Consider the following 21,890-nt stretch of genomic DNA (forward strand, 5'->3'; position numbering starts at 1 on the left):
TAATATAACTAGCAACTTCCTCCACTTGTGATGTCGTCCAGTTCATGATATAATTATGTAAAAAGCAACTGATATTGTTCTCTAGATATGGCATATTATGTCCAATATATGAAGTTGTCCGTTATCTGTTGCCCTACCTTTAACCAGCTCCAACTTAAATCTAAGCAATGTCATGGTGTTGTTGGTATATTGGACACAGAACTTTCCGCCACGAAATATGTGAACGGCCTACCAAGTCAGATAAGTGAAGGAGGAAACTTATCTCACACACGTTGCTGATTTGTGACAAATGTAACTTCTTGTTAACTTGAGTATGTTGGAAAACGACACATTTCTACCTAAATCACAATCGGTTTTCTGTTCTTTTCATTGTCCTGTAAAAACTATTTGCAGCTTTTGCAGATGCCTTTTGAAAGCAAAACGTAGCCACATCAGCATTTTGGCCAGTGCCACTTATCTTCTCCACTAGACAAGTTGGAAGAATTTGTCACTAATTTGCAAAGTCTGACCTTCCCGCGAACGCATGTTCTTCCTCAAACTGAATTCAATTCAACTGAGGTTGGTTCACGCAGCACCACACCACTTGAGTGTTCAGCAGTGAATCCACTTGGTGTATTGAATCACCAGTGAGTGCAATTTGTTATGTACAGAACTTGATAATAAAAAAACAATTGTATAGGTAGGCCTATTGGTTTTTGTTGTCCAATACACCACACCACAGAAGGTGTGCTATGAGGTACTTGCACTGGATACACAACTCAATAAATGCAAGAATATTTTTTGCACATTTGTGTATTTGTTTGATTTTCATGAAAAATGTGCACATTTGAAAATAAAGGTTCTTGCAGATCTTTACAACCGGTTCATTTAAATTACAAATTTGTCCATACATTTGTGACTATGTAGCCAGGTGTTGATTATCCATTCTTGGATCAATGGATCCCCATTGATGTCACTGGTAGGTGGGTTTCTGAAGTGACCACAGCCCTCCTGACTCAAAGTGAGTAGATTTTTTTTTACCACTTTATTGTGAGGACTAATTAATAGACATTCTTGTACATTCTGTAGTCGCATTATTTACCCCCTCAAGTACCGCTGGGGGTCCCTGCCTGACCCAAGATGTAAGACACATAGGGCTCCATTTTCGTCACTGCTAAACCCCTTATCCCTAAACTTCTTTTACTTTTTTACTATTTTGAAAAACATTTTTGAATAGTTCAACTAGCCAATCTACATTGACACGTTGTGGCCATTTTAACTATTCAAAAATGTTTTGCAAAATAGTAAAAAAAGGCAAAGAAGTTTAGGGATAAGGGGTTTAGCGGGGACAAAAATGGAGCCCATACTGTACACACCATAGGGTACACACACAATTTACTTGATGTATTGAAATCCAGTGTCCTCTTGTGGTTATTCTATTTAAACTAATTTGTAACCAATTTGGCCAATTTGTAACTAATCATGTAAAATAAAAATAAAACCCTGAACTTATAGAATAATAATATGGATTTGATGAACTGCAAATAACAGAGCAAACAATTGCAAATTCAGCAGGATGTTTTGTTCACATCATTTTATTTCCACATCATGAGCATTTTGCTCAAATCCAAATTAGAAAGTTAAATTAAATGATAATAAATATGATTATTGCCAATAGTCATCTCAATGGTTTTTGGTACATTTGGATCTGTTGTGCAGTGAGAGAGGGCCTCATCATGTTGAGAGATTTGAGAAAGTATTGGTGTTTAATAGCTGAGGCCTCCATGCCCTCTTCTTGCAGGGTCAATAGAGCAGCCTGAAAAAAGAAAGAAAAACTGTGTTAAGCCTTTCATTCTATGCCAACACAGGGGATATTGCTATATGCTTGATTACATGAAGACGGGTGTTAATAGCGTATGTTTTGCTACACATTACCTCTTTACACAGATTCTCCAGATCAGCTCCAGAGTAAAGCTCAGTCTGATCTGCTAGCTGTTCCAGACATACATCGGCAGCCAGAGGCATCTTCTCTGTGCACACCTTCAAGATGGCCAGACGAGCCTGAGTAAGCACAAACAATATTTTCTTTTATGTTATTACATTTGAAGGGCCAAGAGGTTTGACCCAGTGGTTTTGTGGTTTAAAACAACAACGATGTGTTCATACTTGATATCATTGTTATAAGCTCTACAGGAGCTTGTCTGGTAGTTCATACACAAATAATATTATATCTTTGTGCAATTTATATATAAACTGTACTTGACCGGCGCCAGGCCTACTCGGGGCCATGCAAGTCGGGAACAATCCAAGATGGGGATACGTGCTCCACCCATTGTGCAATATTCCTGTTATCTGATGTACTCGTGGTACCTCTCAGCTCCACGCGCATGGTATTTTTCTCCATGCAGCCACTTTTGTTCGCTTCCTTCACTATGACCACAGGTCTTGTACTTTCTGTTCCGTTGCACACGCTGCCACTATTGCCTCCGCCAGGCCGAAGGCGTGGCCGAGACCATGTTTTGCCCCTTGTCCGTCCGTCCGTGAACAGCTAATCTCCGGCCAAACAGTTTAGACGACGGGTGGGGTTTAGCCAATGGGATACTGTCTAAGGCATAAACGATGCAAAGCGTCACCAATCCGTGAAGCTTGACAGGTCGGGTTGGCCAATCAGGGAAGCTGATGCATAGTTGCATACACTGCCCAAAACACAGACGTGTTCTGCTGAGCATCCTCAGCAGACCCTGGGATAGATATGTTTTTTTCCGTTTCACTGAAACCGTTGTTCCGATTGAATTGCCACTCAGCACTGCACACAACCCTGGGTCATATGAGACACACATCAAGTTTGAGGCCTTTTTGGTCGGATGGCGCCCGAGTTATGTCGGACACAGATAAACGAAATCTTATGTGTGTGTATGTAAGTCTGTGTGCCACCTTGAGATACGACGGAAAATTAATAGCATCATAATTCAAAAACACTGGATGCATGACTTACCTGTTGATCAGGTGGAGGGACATAGATTATGTGGTCTAGTCTCCCAGGCCTAAGGAGGGCACTGTCTAAGGAGTCTGGTCGGTTAGTCGCAGCTACTATCATCACGTCATTGTTGCATACTTCAAGGTACTCCAACTGGCAGTAAGAATGATGCATGCATGTTAAAAAAAAACCTCAAGCCTTATTATATATTTACTTTGTGGTACAATGGAGTATAAATTAAACATGAGTCAAACCCATCACTGGATGAGATTATATTATGGTTGAGAATATATTATGTGATTTAAAAAATCTCACCTGTTTTTCTGCGTGGCACTCCTCTGCCCCCTCTACCTGGAGAACCTTTCCTGTCCCTCTCCTCTCCAGGGTTTTAAGACCAACCCCATCCAACTCATTTAGAAGCACAGAGAGGAGCCGCGTCTGCACACTGTGAGACGTCTGACTGTCTGAGCCAATCAGAGAGTCAATCTCATCCAGGAACAGGATGCACGGCGTGCAGGCCCTTGCCTGGCGGAACAGCTACTCACATAGACAGACAGACAGACAGACGCATTTATGTTGGGAACGTACAGCCAAATAAATGGAGGGCCTTCATGAGGTATTCTCAATGACAGTAACATGATGTTTCTTTACCTGAGCTAGAGCCTTCTCAGAGTCTCCTACATAAGGAGAGTAGAGGTCAGCCCCGCTGACAGACAGGAAGGTACAGTGGGAAGAGGCTGCTGCAGCCCTAACAAGGGTAGTCTTAGCACAACCTGGGGGTCCATACAGAAGCACTCCCCTGGGCTGACTCAGGCCCAGACGAACAAATGCCTCAGGATACTTCATCGGCCACTCAATACTCTTGATGTACAGAGAAGATGTAATTGTGTTTACATGTGATCATTATTACAGAGGTATGAATATTGCACTTTGGCTTCCATTGTTAAATAATTTTGCAATGCAAACACAAGAAGCTTGTTTTTATGTTGTGTGTAATTCAAGTAGCATGCTACGCTTTATGACAGCACTTATGTACCTGTCTGAGTTTGAGTTTGACCTCGTCTAGACCTCCTATCTGCTCCCAAGAGATTGGCACAGGCTCGGTTCTCCCAAGACTGCTCCTAAGGCACGAGGGACGTACAGTCTTCAAAGCATCCTCAAAGTGCTTCATATTTACTGTCTGCGGACTTGCAATCTGAAATAAGTTCAACAACAATATGATTAAAAAAAAACTTTCTTGCCTTTCTGAAATTCTCAACAGTCACTGCATTCCCGTTTGGAAACTCCAGATCACTGCACTTAGGGTTCACAGTCACACTAGCAGAAGATTTGTCTGGCTGAAATGTGATGGTTGTGGCTTGTTTGATGAACAAAGGCACACAAATTGTCAATGTATCATCTTGTACATTTAGGTCATACTATGATATCATAGTTGATACATTACACAGTACATCTATCTTACAAAAATGCAATCAGTCAAAATAATTGCAGATGTTGCTTTTTGCATCCGAATCCCACTCTGTAGTTCTCCACTTGCTTGCAGCCGACAACATGCCCACTGACTGTTATGTTTCATGTGTCATCAGTTGAGCCACAACTATACATATATTGTTTATATATTGCATGTATGTCACTCTGTCTGCAAATTACATAGTATAGATTTTATACTTTGGCCCCCAAGGAGAATGTGTCCACCAGAGGTTGATCAAAACACAGATCAACTGTGCAGTGTGCACACATTTCCCTTGTTTTACCATATATTGTACTGTAGTTACCTGTGAGCTGTGCCGAACAGCATGCATGGCAGCTTCCCTGCACAAGGCACTGAGGTCTGCTCCCACATAGCCCGTGGTCCTCTTTGCCAGGTCTGCCATATCTACAAGGGGACACAGGGGCATCCTCTTACACAGAGCAGAGAGGATAGCCTTCCTCTGCTGCAGGGTTGGAGCACCAATGATGACCTAAAAAGAAATACAAGACAAATTACTTACTTTATTATCAGTCAAATACATAAACCAGGAAACTACTGAAGCTAATGATCCATACATACCTCTCTGTCAAATCTTCCAGGCCTGCGTAATGCTGGGTCCAAGCTGTCAGGCTGGTTGGTAGCTCCGACAATAAGGAAGCCATCAGATGGGTTCATCCCATCCATTAGGGTGAGGAGCTGTGCAACCAGGCGGTTCTCTGGTGCCGACGATCCCGTTCTTCTTGGACACAGTGAGTCCAACTCGTCTAGGAACAGAACACAAGGTCCCTCTTCTGCTGCAGCCCGTGCACTCTCAAACACGGCACGCAATCTCTCCTCACTCTCGCCTGGCCGTGACCCCACCACCTAAAAAACAATTTTATCACATGTCTACTACTCTGGTTTAAAAATAAGGTTGCAAAGAAGTCCTTTCCATGTTTCTAGGTAGATAAGATATTCTCCTAAAGGTCAACACCAGTAAGCAGATTCAATGAAAAAAACATTAAAGGAAATAAGGATCCATACAGTAAAGCTCATAGTGCTACATTTTACTACACTGATTTCCCTTGGCAAAACAAACAAAGTTTCATTGACATTCTTGCTACCTCAGGTCCGTTGACTACAACCAGGCTGGCTCCAACTTCCCCCACCACGCTGTGGACTAATAGGGTCTTCCCCACACCTGGAGGCCCGACCAGCAGCACACCTCTGGGGCAGGACAACCCCAGAGATATTAGAGTAGCAGGATAGAGGAGTGGTATCTGGAGCATTTCTCTCAGGGATGACCTTACCTAAAACGATCATCAAAAAAGAAAATTGTTACAAAACACAACATGTTGGGGAATTATCTCCACCAGGCCGAAGGCATGGGGAGAGAGTATGTTTTGCACTCCGTCCGTGTGTGTGTGTGTGTCCGTCCGTCTGTGTACAGCTAATCTCCGGCACCGTTAACCCGGTCGGTGCCAAATTTTGCACACACTCCCTGGATGCCAATGATGAACCTCTGCCCCAAATTTTCCAGAACGGCCTGTTTTTTTATATTACCGGTACTCCTCCAGATTCTGTCCAAAAATCCCGCAAATCGTTACACAGCATCTCTATAGTCATGTGTTCAAGCCGGATCTGTCAGATATTTCATATTCCATCCTAATTGGCTAACATTGGCTTTCAAAGTTTGCAGGATTGGCCCGGTTTGTACAAAAAGCTTCAAATCATGAACGCAGCGTGCAATTTACGTGAAATCTTTCACGGACTTTCCTACTAGGCTGAGGAATATATCCCACCCTTTCCATATTGGTCTGTTATAGTGCCACCAACAGGTGGATTTTTGCAAAACACATTTTTGGAACAAAATGCCTCAAATCATGAACGCAGCGTGCAATTTACGTGGAATCTTTCACAGACTTTCCTACTAGGCTGAGGAATATATCCCACCCTTTTCACATTGGCCTGTTATAGCGCCACCAACAGGTGGCTTTTTGCAAAACACATTTTTGGAACAAAATGTCTCAAATCATCCAATTGCCATCCAAAGCGTAAGAAATGGCACCCTTTCAATATTGGCCTATTATAGCGCCACCAGGAGGCCACAACCTGACCTGCCCTGGTGGAGACCTGTGCCCCAAGGGGCACTTTATCTAGTTTAGTCTCATTTAGACAGGTTTTTGATACGATGCCTATATCGATTTACGGATATTATTGAACAATGTTTTGTCAAAAAGTCAAAATCTTATAATCAATTTGAAAAACATAGATCTGATTTCAGTTTATATATAGAACAATTAATTTATTTAACCCTGTAAGCCATATTGAATATACTGATCTACAAGCTCACAAAGTGCTGTGTGACATGTTTCTAGATCTGCTTCTGTTACCAATGGCTCTAATTTTAACTACGATTTTTTTTCTTCAGCTACTGACCTCATCCAGGCCCCCCAATGGAACACTGGGTTGGCTCTGTAGTTGACCTTTGTAGTGCCTCAGAGTGTGAGTGGCAACAATTTCCACACCGGTCTTGGGGGTGATGAATCCAGCATCTTCAGTATCAGGGTTGATCCTTTCGACAATGACATATTTGATCTCTGTATCGAAATCCCCAAAATCTATCACATAATTCCTGTGAACATACAGACCTTTCAGCAGATCTTTCACAAGTTCATGAACAAATTGTCTAGGTGCGTTCTTCCTGAACTCAGCACTATGCAAAACCACGGTTACGCCGACGCTTTTCACCTTGGGGCAGGTTACAGGTGTCAGCTGGCAGGGGTTCAGGCTGTGCAGTTTTGGAGGGTGAGGGACGAGGTTGGGATCGATGCATGTCCAGTTTATCTGAAGGAAGCCCTCAGCCAGGTCGGGTCTGGGCCAGGCGGTGCATAGACAGGAACCCCCAGGTACAGACACCAGCAGAGGGGAGCCCAGGTTCAGTCCTAGAGCTGACATCAAGCCTGGGCCCATTCTGCATCTCTGAGTTCCTCTGTCTGCTAAATCCACTGTCAATACTCTGAGAGACATCCTCTTGCGAATTATGACTATATATAACCAAGACTCTCGCTCTACACAAGGTGGATGATCTCAGGCTTTGCAACCCTGTTTAAACCTTAGAGTATACAATAAGACAGACAGACGTGTACATACACACACACACACACACACACACACACACACACACACACACACACACACACACACACACACACACACACACACACACACACACACACACACACACACACACACACACACACACACGTGAGTAAACAAGTGAGAATAACAAGTTACTTTTATAGTCTGACGATTCATCTGCTGTCAAAATTAGATGTCAATTGTGTGTTGAATTAAATAATTTCTATTCCATCAGGTTTAGCCTGTACTGTAATCTTTTTTTTTAATGTTTTTTTGTGGTTTTTGCCTTATTTTTTTTTCCGGACCTCAACTTTGAGGTCCGGGGTGACGTATGCAACCGAGCGCTCAATGTTAAAGCCCAGCTGCACAGGGTTTCCCGGTCATGAATCCACGGGTCCGCCTGTAGTCCCTCCTCCTACCACTAGGGCCCAGACCTTCAACGTTGAATAGCCTCACTGGCCCCTTGATGTAGACTCCCTGAAATGTTCCCCAGTGGACCCCACATTTCCACGTCAATCAATCAATATTGTCTCTAACCAATTGTCCTGTATCTGCTGTCAGGTGCAAGGAATCATCACTTCTTCATTCTTTTTCTGTTGTCCCTCATGATGATGGGAGCATGGATGTTCTATGGCTGTATCATGTGTGAGTTAGCTAAAATCAATATCCTCAATGCAGACCTGTACATTTTCCAATATGGTCCATTATATATTGCTATTTTCATGCACTCTTTACTCTCAGTGAGTTGTGAACTTGTGATACTTTTACTTATTAACCACAAATCACATTATTAAATGAGTTTTTCCATGTGTAAAGGATTATTATTCTAGTGTTTCCAGTGTAAAATGCTGTGGTGTTCTTTCAGACTGGCGGAAACACTGCCCTATGCATTATGAGGAGCAGGGGGTATGGGGTGTCCTATCAGCTGTGGTGAACTGCTCTGCCTGGGTGCTCAGCATATTCTGCTTGGCCTTCTATCACACTGCCTGGTCCTCCGTATTAGTGCTGATGCAGCTTTACCAGGTGTGTATGTGTGTGTACATGTGTAAGTTTATATTATTATTTTCTGATCATGGCTACAGTTTTGTTGCAAGTAGTTGCATTGGTGCGGTCTGGCCTTTCGATGATGTTGTCCGCACCATTAGTCAATTCCAGCATGGCCCTATGTATTATAGAATGTAAGGAGCCATCTCTTCTGGGTATGGGTGCGACGTCACACACCAAACACCAACCAGAACCTCACTAAATGAATGTATGCAAGGACATTGAGAGAAACTAAACGACTGATCCCTTGTGACGAGGATGTCAATCATGGGTTGATGTTTTCGCTGTGGTGCATCGCATCACTGTCATGGCAATAACAGTAAAGTGTGTTTCTCTTTTTGAACAGATTGCTTTCCTGGGTCTTACGACCGCAGAGAGAATAAACCTGATGCACCACCAGAGAAAACAACCACAACCCATCTCTCTGAGACAAAACCCCTACAAGTGAGTAACCTTTGTTTATAACGGATCACAAATGTCTTAGTTTTAGTCTGCAGTCTGAAAGAAACATCCCGATGATCTGAGATCTGCGACAACTGTCATATTTTAAGCAAGCCTATTCTATATCTGTTCACATATACAGTACATAGATATTTTTCATTCTCTTTGTGAAGCACATTGAGGGCAGGTGGTGGTGGTGAGTGGGGCTGGTGTAAGCACTGGCAGTGCCTTGGTAGTAGCCTACCCTACCGCACAGGTTTAGGCGTCCTCACATCTAAAATAAGTTTGCCATGGACAAACTTCTTTCTTTCTCCGGTGCTATTGCTGTGTCTCTGCTCTGCTTTCTCAACAATCAAATGAAGAATGAGGTCTGGACGTGTGTGTGGTGTTTATATGTCGTCACTGTGAATGGGGGGGAGGGGCGGGGGATTTCATACCAGACACCAGATTGTGACTCAAACCCCTCCAGACCTTGCTGCGACGCAGGACACAGATAATAGATGTGTATTCTTCTGTCTGATACACTCTGTCGGCCTTGAGTAGCGGCTAGCCGGCTACCGGCTAGGCGATATAATTTTAAATGATATCGCCTATATTGTCGGAGGGGAGGCAGAAACGTAGCAAAGTAAGGCATCTGCCTGCCTTTGCCTACAGTAAATCCGCCCCTGGTTCCATTCATTCTTCCCAGTTATTCCCTGCTGTCCAGTTCAATGGAGTAGAAATACCTCATAAATACATTTCAAATATGTTATTTGTGACTCTGCTGTTCTCTCACAGCAATATGGTACTGGGCTTGAACCCCACTGGGGCTTTTAGTTAGTTAGTTAGTTTAATTTATTTGTCCACGTGTGGAAATTTGTCTTCGATCTCAACAGTAAAAAACAAACACTTAACACAATTATTTCCTCATGGCAAAACAAAAGTGCAGGACAACAGTGGCAAATACATTGGAAAAACAAATCTAGCGAGACATGGTATCATTTAGTGCCTTAATGGCATTTGGTATGAAGGTTTACTATTCGCTGCAGCTTGCTTCTTCCTACATTTAGATTTCCTACATTTAGATTTCCAATTTTCCATACCACATTGCCAAAATCAGGTTTTTATAGACCGTTTCCATAATATGCTTGCTCACTCTAAAGGAGTTGAGCTTGCGTAGTAGGTGGAGACGTTGGTTACAAGTTTTAAAAATCTGGTCAGTATTTTCACTGAAATTGAGTTTGCTGTCAATATATGTGCCTAAGTATTTAAAAGTGTCTACTACCTCCACTATATTTATAGTATACTATCCATTATATTTAACCATCATGCCCTCCTTTTCTTCCTGTGTAGCTTGGGTGTAGTTCGAAATCTGGTAGCCTTCTTCCAGCTGCGTTGCTGTGGCCTGTACAAGCCAGCTATCATCGACTGGACCCAGCAGTTCCCGCTCGGCCGAGACCAACACAGTTTTGGGCCCCCCGACCTGGTCTGAACCACCCCCCCATCCCTCTCAGGGCTGTGGATCCATGGTTCTGGAACAAATGGACAGGGCTTATTTATTTACTGAAGCTTTGACTGCACGTGAAGGGAGACCACTATAAAATAGGGGAAATCAACACAAAGCAATGTGCAACAAGTTGGTTTCTTGAGATGCTGCTGCCTTGATACTTGACTATAAACGAGCAAATGGGAGGTCAGCGACGTGTTAATTTGGGTAAAGCTGAATCAACGGTTTCTCTTTTTTGAAGGCTTAAATTGTATATGATGTTTGTATAATCTTTTTTTTATAAACACTTCTGCCTATTTTTTAATCACATGAAACAATCTTTAAGATGTATTTTATGGGTTTTGTAAAAGGGAAAAAAACAGGCATGTTTAATAATGAATGACCACTAGTACGCTGATATTGACATCTTGTGCCTGTCTTTTAAACCGCCTTTCTTTGGTCACAGTGCATGCAGTCTCTGTGAAACAGGTTTTATAACAGATTATAAAACAAAGTTCCAATTTTTGTGAGACATTCTTACAGGAGGAAGAGCAATTTAAATCAATTGGTGATTGTTATTCTCTTGGCTGGTGAGTCCATGGTCAGTAAAACATTAATGTGAGTGGAGAACCACTGTTAAAGGTATGTTTGAGAAAGATCCACATTTTCTACATTCCAATTTCAACACACAAGGATGTTCTCTTTTCATCAGCCTTAATTATTACCCTGAAAAGAGAATTGGTAACAAGTTGCTTCAGTTACAGGTTATTTTGGCACATTATAGTACATGAATGGTCATTATGCTTCTTTCTTGAAGCAAGGCGTTAAAAGTGGTACTGTATGCTGCCATTTCATTAGCAAGATGGCTGCAGTTTACCCCTTTTTTCCTGAGATGCCTCAGGCAGCACCATTAGGCCGATCCTGCTATGAGTTCCAACTCCTTTGGTAGGATTGGCAGACCATAATTCCAACCTTGTCCCTAACATTAAAGACAGGGCAACAGATGATTTTGAATGCTGGAAATTCAACTTATGTGGAAAACATTGAATGAATGACATGAATATGTTATCATTTTTGAGTGGTGCAACCACTCCTATAGACAGCCACAGTATGTGTCTCTGGCTGGCTGGCTGTGTCCCTGGGTGTGTCTGAGCACGAAAATAGCTTTTGGTTGGTTTTCACAACCAAGTGTCACTGTTGGGCAGCCTAACAAACATACACATATTAACTTTGATTTGGGGTGGTACAGTAGAGGGACCCCCTGTGGACCCCCACACTGTAACTGTCATTCTCAACCGTTTCGGACGCGGGGCGGCTCGCCGGAATCTGGCTGGCACCCTGGCCGCCTTCCTGTGGGTCTGGAACTTCCGGGGACCCCATGAAGACCCCTACACGGAGTTGCACCACTCACTTCACACGGGTGGGATTTTTTTTATCTGTTTGAACAGCTAAATCCACCTCAACTCCAACATTTCCCATAATCCAGAAAATATATTTTATTTATATTTTTGTGTAAAGTCTGTGACGTCCGTTTTGAAAGTATTTACCTGCCAGAGTTCTTCATACTCAAATACTGTACAGGGACACCTGCATCATATACATTTACTTTTAATCATAGAAAGGCTTCCAGAGCGTATAGCTAAGCTGGTTTTGAATGCTAGACATTTACAATATACATTCATAGGTCAATATACCATCCACAGTTAATATAACTAGCAACTTCCTCCACTTGTGATGTCGTCCAGTTCATGATATAATTATGTAAAAAGCAACTGATATTGTTCTCTAGATATGGCATATTATGTCCAATATATGAAGTTGTCCGTTATCTGTTGCCCTACCTTTAACCAGCTCCAACTTAAATCTAAGCAATGTCATGGTGTTGTTGGTATATTGGACACAGAACTTTCCGCCACGAAATATGTGAACGGCCTACCAAGTCAGATAAGTGAAGGAGGAAACTTATCTCACACACGTTGCTGATTTGTGACAAATGTAACTTCTTGTTAACTTGAGTATGTTGGAAAACGACACATTTCTACCTAAATCACAATCGGTTTTCTGTTCTTTTCATTGTCCTGTAAAAACTATTTGCAGCTTTTGCAGATGCCTTTTGAAAGCAAAACGTAGCCACATCAGCATTTTGGCCAGTGCCACTTATCTTCTCCACTAGACAAGTTGGAAGAATTTGTCACTAATTTGCAAAGTCTGACCTTCCCGCGAACGCATGTTCTTCCTCAAACTGAATTCAATTCAACTGAGGTTGGTTCACGCAGCACCACACCACTTGAGTGTTCAGCAGTGAATCCACTTGGTGTATTGAATCACCAGTGAGTGCAATTTGTTATGTACAGAACTTGATAATAAAAAAACAATTGTATAGGTAGGCCTATTGGTTTTTGTTGTCCAATACACCACACCACAGAAGGTGTGCTATGAGGTACTTGCACTGGATACACAACTCAATAAATGCAAGAATATTTTTTGCACATTTGTGTATTTGTTTGATTTTCATGAAAAAATGTGCACATTTGAAAATAAAGGTTCTTGCAGATCTTTACAACCGGTTCATTTAAATTACAAATTTGTCCATACATTTGTGACTATGTAGCCAGGTGTTGATTATCCATTCTTGGATCAATGGATCCCCATTGATGTCACTGGTAGGTGGGTTTCTGAAGTGACCACAGCCCTCCTGACTCAAAGTGAGTAGATTTTTTTTTTACCACTTTATTGTGAGGACTAATTAATAGACATTCTTGTACATTCTGTAGTCGCATTATTTACCCCCTCAAGTACCGCTGGGGGTCCCTGCCTGACCCAAGATGTAAGACACATAGGGCTCCATTTTCGTCACTGCTAAACCCCTTATCCCTAAACTTCTTTTACTTTTTTACTATTTTGAAAAACATTTTTGAATAGTTCAACTAGCCAATCTACATTGACACGTTGTGGCCATTTTAACTATTCAAAAATGTTTGCAAAATAGTAAAAAAAGGCAAAGAAGTTTAGGGATAAGGGGTTTAGCGGGGACAAAAATGGAGCCCATACTGTACACACCATAGGGTACACACACAATTTACTTGATGTATTGAAATCCAGTGTCCTCTTGTGGTTATTCTATTTAAACTAATTTGTAACCAATTTGGCCAATTTGTAACTAATCATGTAAAATAAAAATAAAACCCTGAACTTATAGAATAATAATATGGATTTGATGAACTGCAAATAACAGAGCAAACAATTGCAAATTCAGCAGGATGTTTTGTTCACATCATTTTATTTCCACATCATGAGCATTTTGCTCAAATCCAAATTAGAAAGTTAAATTAAATGATAATAAATATGATTATTGCCAATAGTCATCTCAATGGTTTTTTTGGTACATTTGGATCTGTTGTGCAGTGAGAGAGGGCCTCATCATGTTGAGAGATTTTGAGAAAGTATTGGTGTTTAATAGCTGAGGCCTCCATGCCCTCTTCTTGCAGGGTCAATAGAGCAGCCTGAAAAAAGAAAGAAAAACTGTGTTAAGCCTTTCATTCTATGCCAACACAGGGGATATTGCTATATGCTTGATTACATGAAGACGGGTGTTAATAGCGTATGTTTTGCTACACATTACCTCTTTACACAGATTCTCCAGATCAGCTCCAGAGTAAAGCTCAGTCTGATCTGCTAGCTGTTCCAGACATACATCGGCAGCCAGAGGCATCTTCTCTGTGCACACCTTCAAGATGGCCAGACGAGCCTGAGTAAGCACAAACAATATTTTCTTTTATGTTATTACATTTGAAGGGCCAAGAGGTTTGACCCAGTGGTTTTGTGGTTTAAAACAACAACGATGTGTTCATACTTGATATCATTGTTATAAGCTCTACAGGAGCTTGTCTGGTAGTTCATACACAAATAATATTATATCTTTGTGCAATTTATATATAAACTGTACTTGACCGGCGCCAGGCCTACTCGGGGCCATGCAAGTCGGGAACAATCCAAGATGGGGATACGTGCTCCACCCATTGTGCAATATTCCTGTTATCTGATGTACTCGTGGTACCTCTCAGCTCCACGCGCATGGTATTTTTCTCCATGCAGCCACTTTTGTTCGCTTCCTTCACTATGACCACAGGTCTTGTACTTTCTGTTCCGTTGCACACGCTGCCACTATTGCCTCCGCCAGGCCGAAGGCGTGGCCGAGACCATGTTTTGCCCCTTGTCCGTCCGTCCGTGAACAGCTAATCTCCGGCCAAACAGTTTAGACGACGGGTGGGGTTTAGCCAATGGGATACTGTCTAAGGCATAAACGATGCAAAGCGTCACCAATCCGTGAAGCTTGACAGGTCGGGTTGGCCAATCAGGGAAGCTGATGCATAGTTGCATACACTGCCCAAAACACAGACGTGTTCTGCTGAGCATCCTCAGCAGACCCTGGGATAGATATGTTTTTTTCCGTTTCACTGAAACCGTTGTTCCGATTGAATTGCCACTCAGCACTGCACACAACCCTGGGTCATATGAGACACACATCAAGTTTGAGGCCTTTTTGGTCGGATGGCGCCCGAGTTATGTCGGACACAGATAAACGAAATCTTATGTGTGTGTATGTAAGTCTGTGTGCCACCTTGAGATACGACGGAAAATTAATAGCATCATAATTCAAAAACACTGGATGCATGACTTACCTGTTGATCAGGTGGAGGGACATAGATTATGTGGTCTAGTCTCCCAGGCCTAAGGAGGGCACTGTCTAAGGAGTCTGGTCGGTTAGTCGCAGCTACTATCATCACGTCATTGTTGCATACTTCAAGGTACTCCAACTGGCAGTAAGAATGATGCATGCATGTTAAAAAAAAACCTCAAGCCTTATTATATATTTACTTTGTGGTACAATGGAGTATAAATTAAACATGAGTCAAACCCATCACTGGATGAGATTATATTATGGTTGAGAATATATTATGTGATTTAAAAAATCTCACCTGTTTTTCTGCGTGGCACTCCTCTGCCCCCTCTACCTGGAGAACCTTTCCTGTCCCTCTCCTCTCCAGGGTTTTAAGACCAACCCCATCCAACTCATTTAGAAGCACAGAGAGGAGCCGCGTCTGCACACTGTGAGACGTCTGACTGTCTGAGCCAATCAGAGAGTCAATCTCATCCAGGAACAGGATGCACGGCGTGCAGGCCCTTGCCTGGCGGAACAGCTACTCACATAGACAGACAGACAGACAGACGCATTTATGTTGGGAACGTACAGCCAAATAAATGGAGGGCCTTCATGAGGTATTCTCAATGACAGTAACATGATGTTTCTTTACCTGAGCTAGAGCCTTCTCAGAGTCTCCTACATAAGGAGAGTAGAGGTCAGCCCCGCTGACAGACAGGAAGGTACAGTGGGAAGAGGCTGCTGCAGCCCTAACAAGGGTAGTCTTAGCACAACCTGGGGGTCCATACAGAAGCACTCCCCTGGGCTGACTCAGGCCCAGACGAACAAATGCCTCAGGATACTTCATCGGCCACTCAATACTCTTGATGTACAGAGAAGATGTAATTGTGTTTACATGTGATCATTATTACAGAGGTATGAATATTGCACTTTGGCTTCCATTGTTAAATAATTTTGCAATGCAAACACAAGAAGCTTGTTTTTATGTTGTGTGTAATTCAAGTAGCATGCTACGCTTTATGACAGCACTTATGTACCTGTCTGAGTTTGAGTTTGACCTCGTCTAGACCTCCTATCTGCTCCCAAGAGATTGGCACAGGCTCGGTTCTCCCAAGACTGCTCCTAAGGCACGAGGGACGTACAGTCTTCAAAGCATCCTCAAAGTGCTTCATATTTACTGTCTGCGGACTTGCAATCTGAAATAAGTTCAACAACAATATGATTAAAAAAAAACTTTCTTGCCTTTCTGAAATTCTCAACAGTCACTGCATTCCCGTTTGGAAACTCCAGATCACTGCACTTAGGGTTCACAGTCACACTAGCAGAAGATTTGTCTGGCTGAAATGTGATGGTTGTGGCTTGTTTGATGAACAAAGGCACACAAATTGTCAATGTATCATCTTGTACATTTAGGTCATACTATGATATCATAGTTGATACATTACACAGTACATCTATCTTACAAAAATGCAATCAGTCAAAATAATTGCAGATGTTGCTTTTTGCATCCGAATCCCACTCTGTAGTTCTCCACTTGCTTGCAGCCGACAACATGCCCACTGACTGTTATGTTTCATGTGTCATCAGTTGAGCCACAACTATACATATATTGTTTATATATTGCATGTATGTCACTCTGTCTGCAAATTACATAGTATAGATTTTATACTTTGGCCCCCAAGGAGAATGTGTCCACCAGAGGTTGATCAAAACACAGATCAACTGTGCAGTGTGCACACATTTCCCTTGTTTTACCATATATTGTACTGTAGTTACCTGTGAGCTGTGCCGAACAGCATGCATGGCAGCTTCCCTGCACAAGGCACTGAGGTCTGCTCCCACATAGCCCGTGGTCCTCTTTGCCAGGTCTGCCATATCTACAAGGGGACACAGGGGCATCCTCTTACACAGAGCAGAGAGGATAGCCTTCCTCTGCTGCAGGGTTGGAGCACCAATGATGACCTAAAAAGAAATACAAGACAAATTACTTACTTTATTATCAGTCAAATACATAAACCAGGAAACTACTGAAGCTAATGATCCATACATACCTCTCTGTCAAATCTTCCAGGCCTGCGTAATGCTGGGTCCAAGCTGTCAGGCTGGTTGGTAGCTCCGACAATAAGGAAGCCATCAGATGGGTTCATCCCATCCATTAGGGTGAGGAGCTGTGCAACCAGGCGGTTCTCTGGTGCCGACGATCCCGTTCTTCTTGGACACAGTGAGTCCAACTCGTCTAGGAACAGAACACAAGGTCCCTCTTCTGCTGCAGCCCGTGCACTCTCAAACACGGCACGCAATCTCTCCTCACTCTCGCCTGGCCGTGACCCCACCACCTAAAAAACAATTTTATCACATGTCTACTACTCTGGTTTAAAAATAAGGTTGCAAAGAAGTCCTTTCCATGTTTCTAGGTAGATAAGATATTCTCCTAAAGGTCAACACCAGTAAGCAGATTCAATGAAAAAAACATTAAAGGAAATAAGGATCCATACAGTAAAGCTCATAGTGCTACATTTTACTACACTGATTTCCCTTGGCAAAACAAACAAAGTTTCATTGACATTCTTGCTACCTCAGGTCCGTTGACTACAACCAGGCTGGCTCCAACTTCCCCCACCACGCTGTGGACTAATAGGGTCTTCCCCACACCTGGAGGCCCGACCAGCAGCACACCTCTGGGGCAGGACAACCCCAGAGATATTAGAGTAGCAGGATAGAGGAGTGGTATCTGGAGCATTTCTCTCAGGGATGACCTTACCTAAAACGATCATCAAAAAAGAAAATTGTTACAAAACACAACATGTTGGGGAATTATCTCCACCAGGCCGAAGGCATGGGGAGAGAGTATGTTTTGCACTCCGTCCGTGTGTGTGTGTGTGTCCGTCCGTCTGTGTACAGCTAATCTCCGGCACCGTTAACCCGGTCGGTGCCAAATTTTGCACACACTCCCTGGATGCCAATGATGAACCTCTGCCCCAAATTTTCCAGAACGGCCTGTTTTTTTATATTACCGGTACTCCTCCAGATTCTGTCCAAAAATCCCGCAAATCGTTACACAGCATCTCTATAGTCATGTGTTCAAGCCGGATCTGTCAGATATTTCATATTCCATCCTAATTGGCTAACATTGGCTTTCAAAGTTTGCAGGATTGGCCCGGTTTGTACAAAAAGCTTCAAATCATGAACGCAGCGTGCAATTTACGTGAAATCTTTCACGGACTTTCCTACTAGGCTGAGGAATATATCCCACCCTTTCCATATTGGTCTGTTATAGTGCCACCAACAGGTGGATTTTTGCAAAACACATTTTTGGAACAAAATGCCTCAAATCATGAACGCAGCGTGCAATTTACGTGGAATCTTTCACAGACTTTCCTACTAGGCTGAGGAATATATCCCACCCTTTTCACATTGGCCTGTTATAGCGCCACCAACAGGTGGCTTTTTGCAAAACACATTTTTGGAACAAAATGTCTCAAATCATCCAATTGCCATCCAAAGCGTAAGAAATGGCACCCTTTCAATATTGGCCTATTATAGCGCCACCAGGAGGCCACAACCTGACCTGCCCTGGTGGAGACCTGTGCCCCAAGGGGCACTTTATCTAGTTTAGTCTCATTTAGACAGGTTTTTGATACGATGCCTATATCGATTTACGGATATTATTGAACAATGTTTTGTCAAAAAGTCAAAATCTTATAATCAATTTGAAAAACATAGATCTGATTTCAGTTTATATATAGAACAATTAATTTATTTAACCCTGTAAGCCATATTGAATATACTGATCTACAAGCTCACAAAGTGCTGTGTGACATGTTTCTAGATCTGCTTCTGTTACCAATGGCTCTAATTTTAACTACGATTTTTTTTCTTCAGCTACTGACCTCATCCAGGCCCCCCAATGGAACACTGGGTTGGCTCTGTAGTTGACCTTTGTAGTGCCTCAGAGTGTGAGTGGCAACAATTTCCACACCGGTCTTGGGGGTGATGAATCCAGCATCTTCAGTATCAGGGTTGATCCTTTCGACAATGACATATTTGATCTCTGTATCGAAATCCCCAAAATCTATCACATAATTCCTGTGAACATACAGACCTTTCAGCAGATCTTTCACAAGTTCATGAACAAATTGTCTAGGTGCGTTCTTCCTGAACTCAGCACTATGCAAAACCACGGTTACGCCGACGCTTTTCACCTTGGGGCAGGTTACAGGTGTCAGCTGGCAGGGGTTCAGGCTGTGCAGTTTTGGAGGGTGAGGGACGAGGTTGGGATCGATGCATGTCCAGTTTATCTGAAGGAAGCCCTCAGCCAGGTCGGGTCTGGGCCAGGCGGTGCATAGACAGGAACCCCCAGGTACAGACACCAGCAGAGGGGAGCCCAGGTTCAGTCCTAGAGCTGACATCAAGCCTGGGCCCATTCTGCATCTCTGAGTTCCTCTGTCTGCTAAATCCACTGTCAATACTCTGAGAGACATCCTCTTGCGAATTATGACTATATATAACCAAGACTCTCGCTCTACACAAGGTGGATGATCTCAGGCTTTGCAACCCTGTTTAAACCTTAGAGTATACAATAAGACAGACAGACGTGTACATACACACACACACACACACACACACACACACACACACACACACACACACACACACACACACACACACACACACACACACACACACACACACACACACACACACACACGTGAGTAAACAAGTGAGAATAACAAGTTACTTTTATAGTCTGACGATTCATCTGCTGTCAAAATTAGATGTCAATTGTGTGTTGAATTAAATAATTTCTATTCCATCAGGTTTAGCCTGTACTGTAATCTTTTTTTTTAATGTTTTTTTGTGGTTTTTGCCTTTATTTTTTTGGAGGGATAGACAGTAGGCTGACGGGAAATGGGGAGAGGTGGGGGGGGCGACATGCAGCAAAGGCCGTCGGGATCGGGAGCCGAACCCACGGCACACTGCCAGACTGATTACCAGCCAAGGTGGCTGGACCGCTGAGCCACGGCCCAGGCCGTAATCTTTTTAAATCTATTTAAATAGTCTTGAGAAAAGATGCTGCTATTTGTCCCAAAGTACTGCAAAAAATGCTGAGCTTTTTGTTTTAAAAAAAGCGTCATACCCTGTATAACATGTATATAACGATGCAATGTGACATATTTCTGTTTAGAAAATGCTGTACCCCCTCCAACTTTATACATACATTTTCAACTGTTTTTATTATATTTTGACACATCGCTTTGGCAATGTAAACGTATGTTTTCTCATGCCAATAAAGCTGTAAAGAATGTAGCCTTGGAATTTGGATCAAGACATGTTTAATCGATTCTGACATTTGTATATCTAAGTCAGACTCGATTGATTGATTGAAATATTTATTAACAGTTTGCAGAATGGGTACATTTCACATGAAAGAACTCGATACAAAGACTGTTACTGTGGACGACACACTGATAAAGCATTACACTTGTTTACAACAGGATCCACCATTTTCAATTCATCAGAACATTTAGAGAGAACAAATATACACTTCTATAAAAACAGGAAATCATGCAAGGAGGTAAAAAATGGAAAAGAAACAAACAGTAAGGGGGAAGGGCATTCAAATTTTACGGGGGCCAGTTTCGAATTGCAGCCGTAGGTGCCCTTTGAGAGCGGTTTTGAAGGAGTAAAGAGATTAGCATGTCTTAGTGGCTGTTGGTAGGGCGCTCCACATTTTGGTGGCATAGTAGCGAACTGAATTTAGTCCCTTGTTTGTGCCGATAAGAACATCTATGTCTTGATCTAGCCTTGGATCAAGACTAGATGTATTTTATCGAGTCTGGCTTTTACTTATTGGTATCTATAAGTCAGACTGTCTGACTCGATCAAATACATTATGATTATGATAGTATTGCGGATAGCCCCCAAATACAGAAAAGGTAAACAAGGGTCCCAAAGGGGCTATAGTCTTGACTCTTGATCCAAGGTAGCCCCTTTCGGAACCCTACGTTAAAGTTTCTGACATTTTGATGGGTTAGGGGTCCAAAGGAGCTCAACCCGGGGGGTCCGGAGACGGGCTAGATCCAAGGCTATAGTCTTCATCCAAGGCTAGTACGAAATGTAACGTTAACTTACCGGACAGGGTGAACAAGTAGACATTTGGAATAAAGCATTCAATCAATCTACAATGACCAAAACTGTTACATTAACGACGCTGACAGAAAAACTACCAGCTCAAGCTTGTACACAACAAAAGCCATGTGGTGTAGCAAAAAAGATGGCCAACCAAAACGACCTGTTTATTTCAGACCAACTATAGAAGAATGTGAATATTTAGCTCCATTTTACTTTTGTCACTACTACTGAACACAAATACAGTTGAAATTCTATTTTGTTTGCAACATCATCCGGCTGTGATTAAATCAGTAGTAGGCCTACATTATTAAAAAAAGAATGCCACTCCTGGTTTGTTTACAGTTGTCCAGCCATAACGCCAGTGCCGAGGCTCAATGCTGCAGCGCCATCCCTATGGCGCCATCTCGCGACGGTTGCCAAAGAAGCAGTTTCCTCTGGTGCTATCAACTTCAAGGCTCACGCAAAAGTTGTATATAATAGTAATAGTAATGAGTGAGTGGGACAAAAGCAAATGCTCTTCCGTTATTTGAAATCCGACTTCTTCTATAATATGATATGGAGTAAAACAAAACAATACACTATGACTATTAGACTATAA

General features: G+C 42.5%; 2 protein-coding genes across 2 annotated transcripts; one reads left to right on the forward strand and one right to left on the reverse strand.

The window, feature by feature from the left end:
* Positions 1-1,578: 1,578 nt before the first annotated feature.
* afg2b (AFG2 AAA ATPase homolog B) lies at positions 1,579-21,731 on the reverse strand. Its single transcript, XM_079496281.1, is given in 22 exon segments — positions 1,579-1,795; positions 1,915-2,040; positions 2,975-3,109; positions 3,272-3,493; positions 3,608-3,817; positions 3,993-4,151; positions 4,732-4,917; positions 5,007-5,291; positions 5,531-5,716; positions 6,846-7,495; positions 13,876-13,933; positions 13,935-14,000; positions 14,120-14,245; positions 15,180-15,314; positions 15,477-15,698; positions 15,813-16,022; positions 16,198-16,356; positions 16,937-17,122; positions 17,212-17,496; positions 17,736-17,921; positions 19,051-19,726; positions 21,293-21,731. Coding segments are annotated over 21 exon segments (4,521 nt in total). The 5' UTR covers positions 19,642-19,726; positions 21,293-21,731; the 3' UTR covers positions 1,579-1,657.
* On the forward strand, positions 8,114-12,017 carry LOC306920672 (putative palmitoyltransferase ZDHHC13). The gene is made up of 4 exons (XM_079497491.1): positions 8,114-8,192; positions 8,413-8,570; positions 8,938-9,035; positions 10,365-12,017. The coding sequence occupies exons 1-4, from the start codon at positions 8,153-8,155 to the stop codon at positions 10,501-10,503; spliced, it is 435 nt and encodes a 144-aa protein (XP_079353617.1). The 5' UTR covers positions 8,114-8,152; the 3' UTR covers positions 10,504-12,017.
* Positions 21,732-21,890: the final 159 nt, after the last annotated feature.

Source organism: Electrona antarctica (genome assembly GCF_951216825.1).
Source record: "Electrona antarctica genome assembly, chromosome: 3".
NCBI lineage: Eukaryota > Metazoa > Chordata > Actinopteri > Myctophiformes > Myctophidae > Electrona > Electrona antarctica.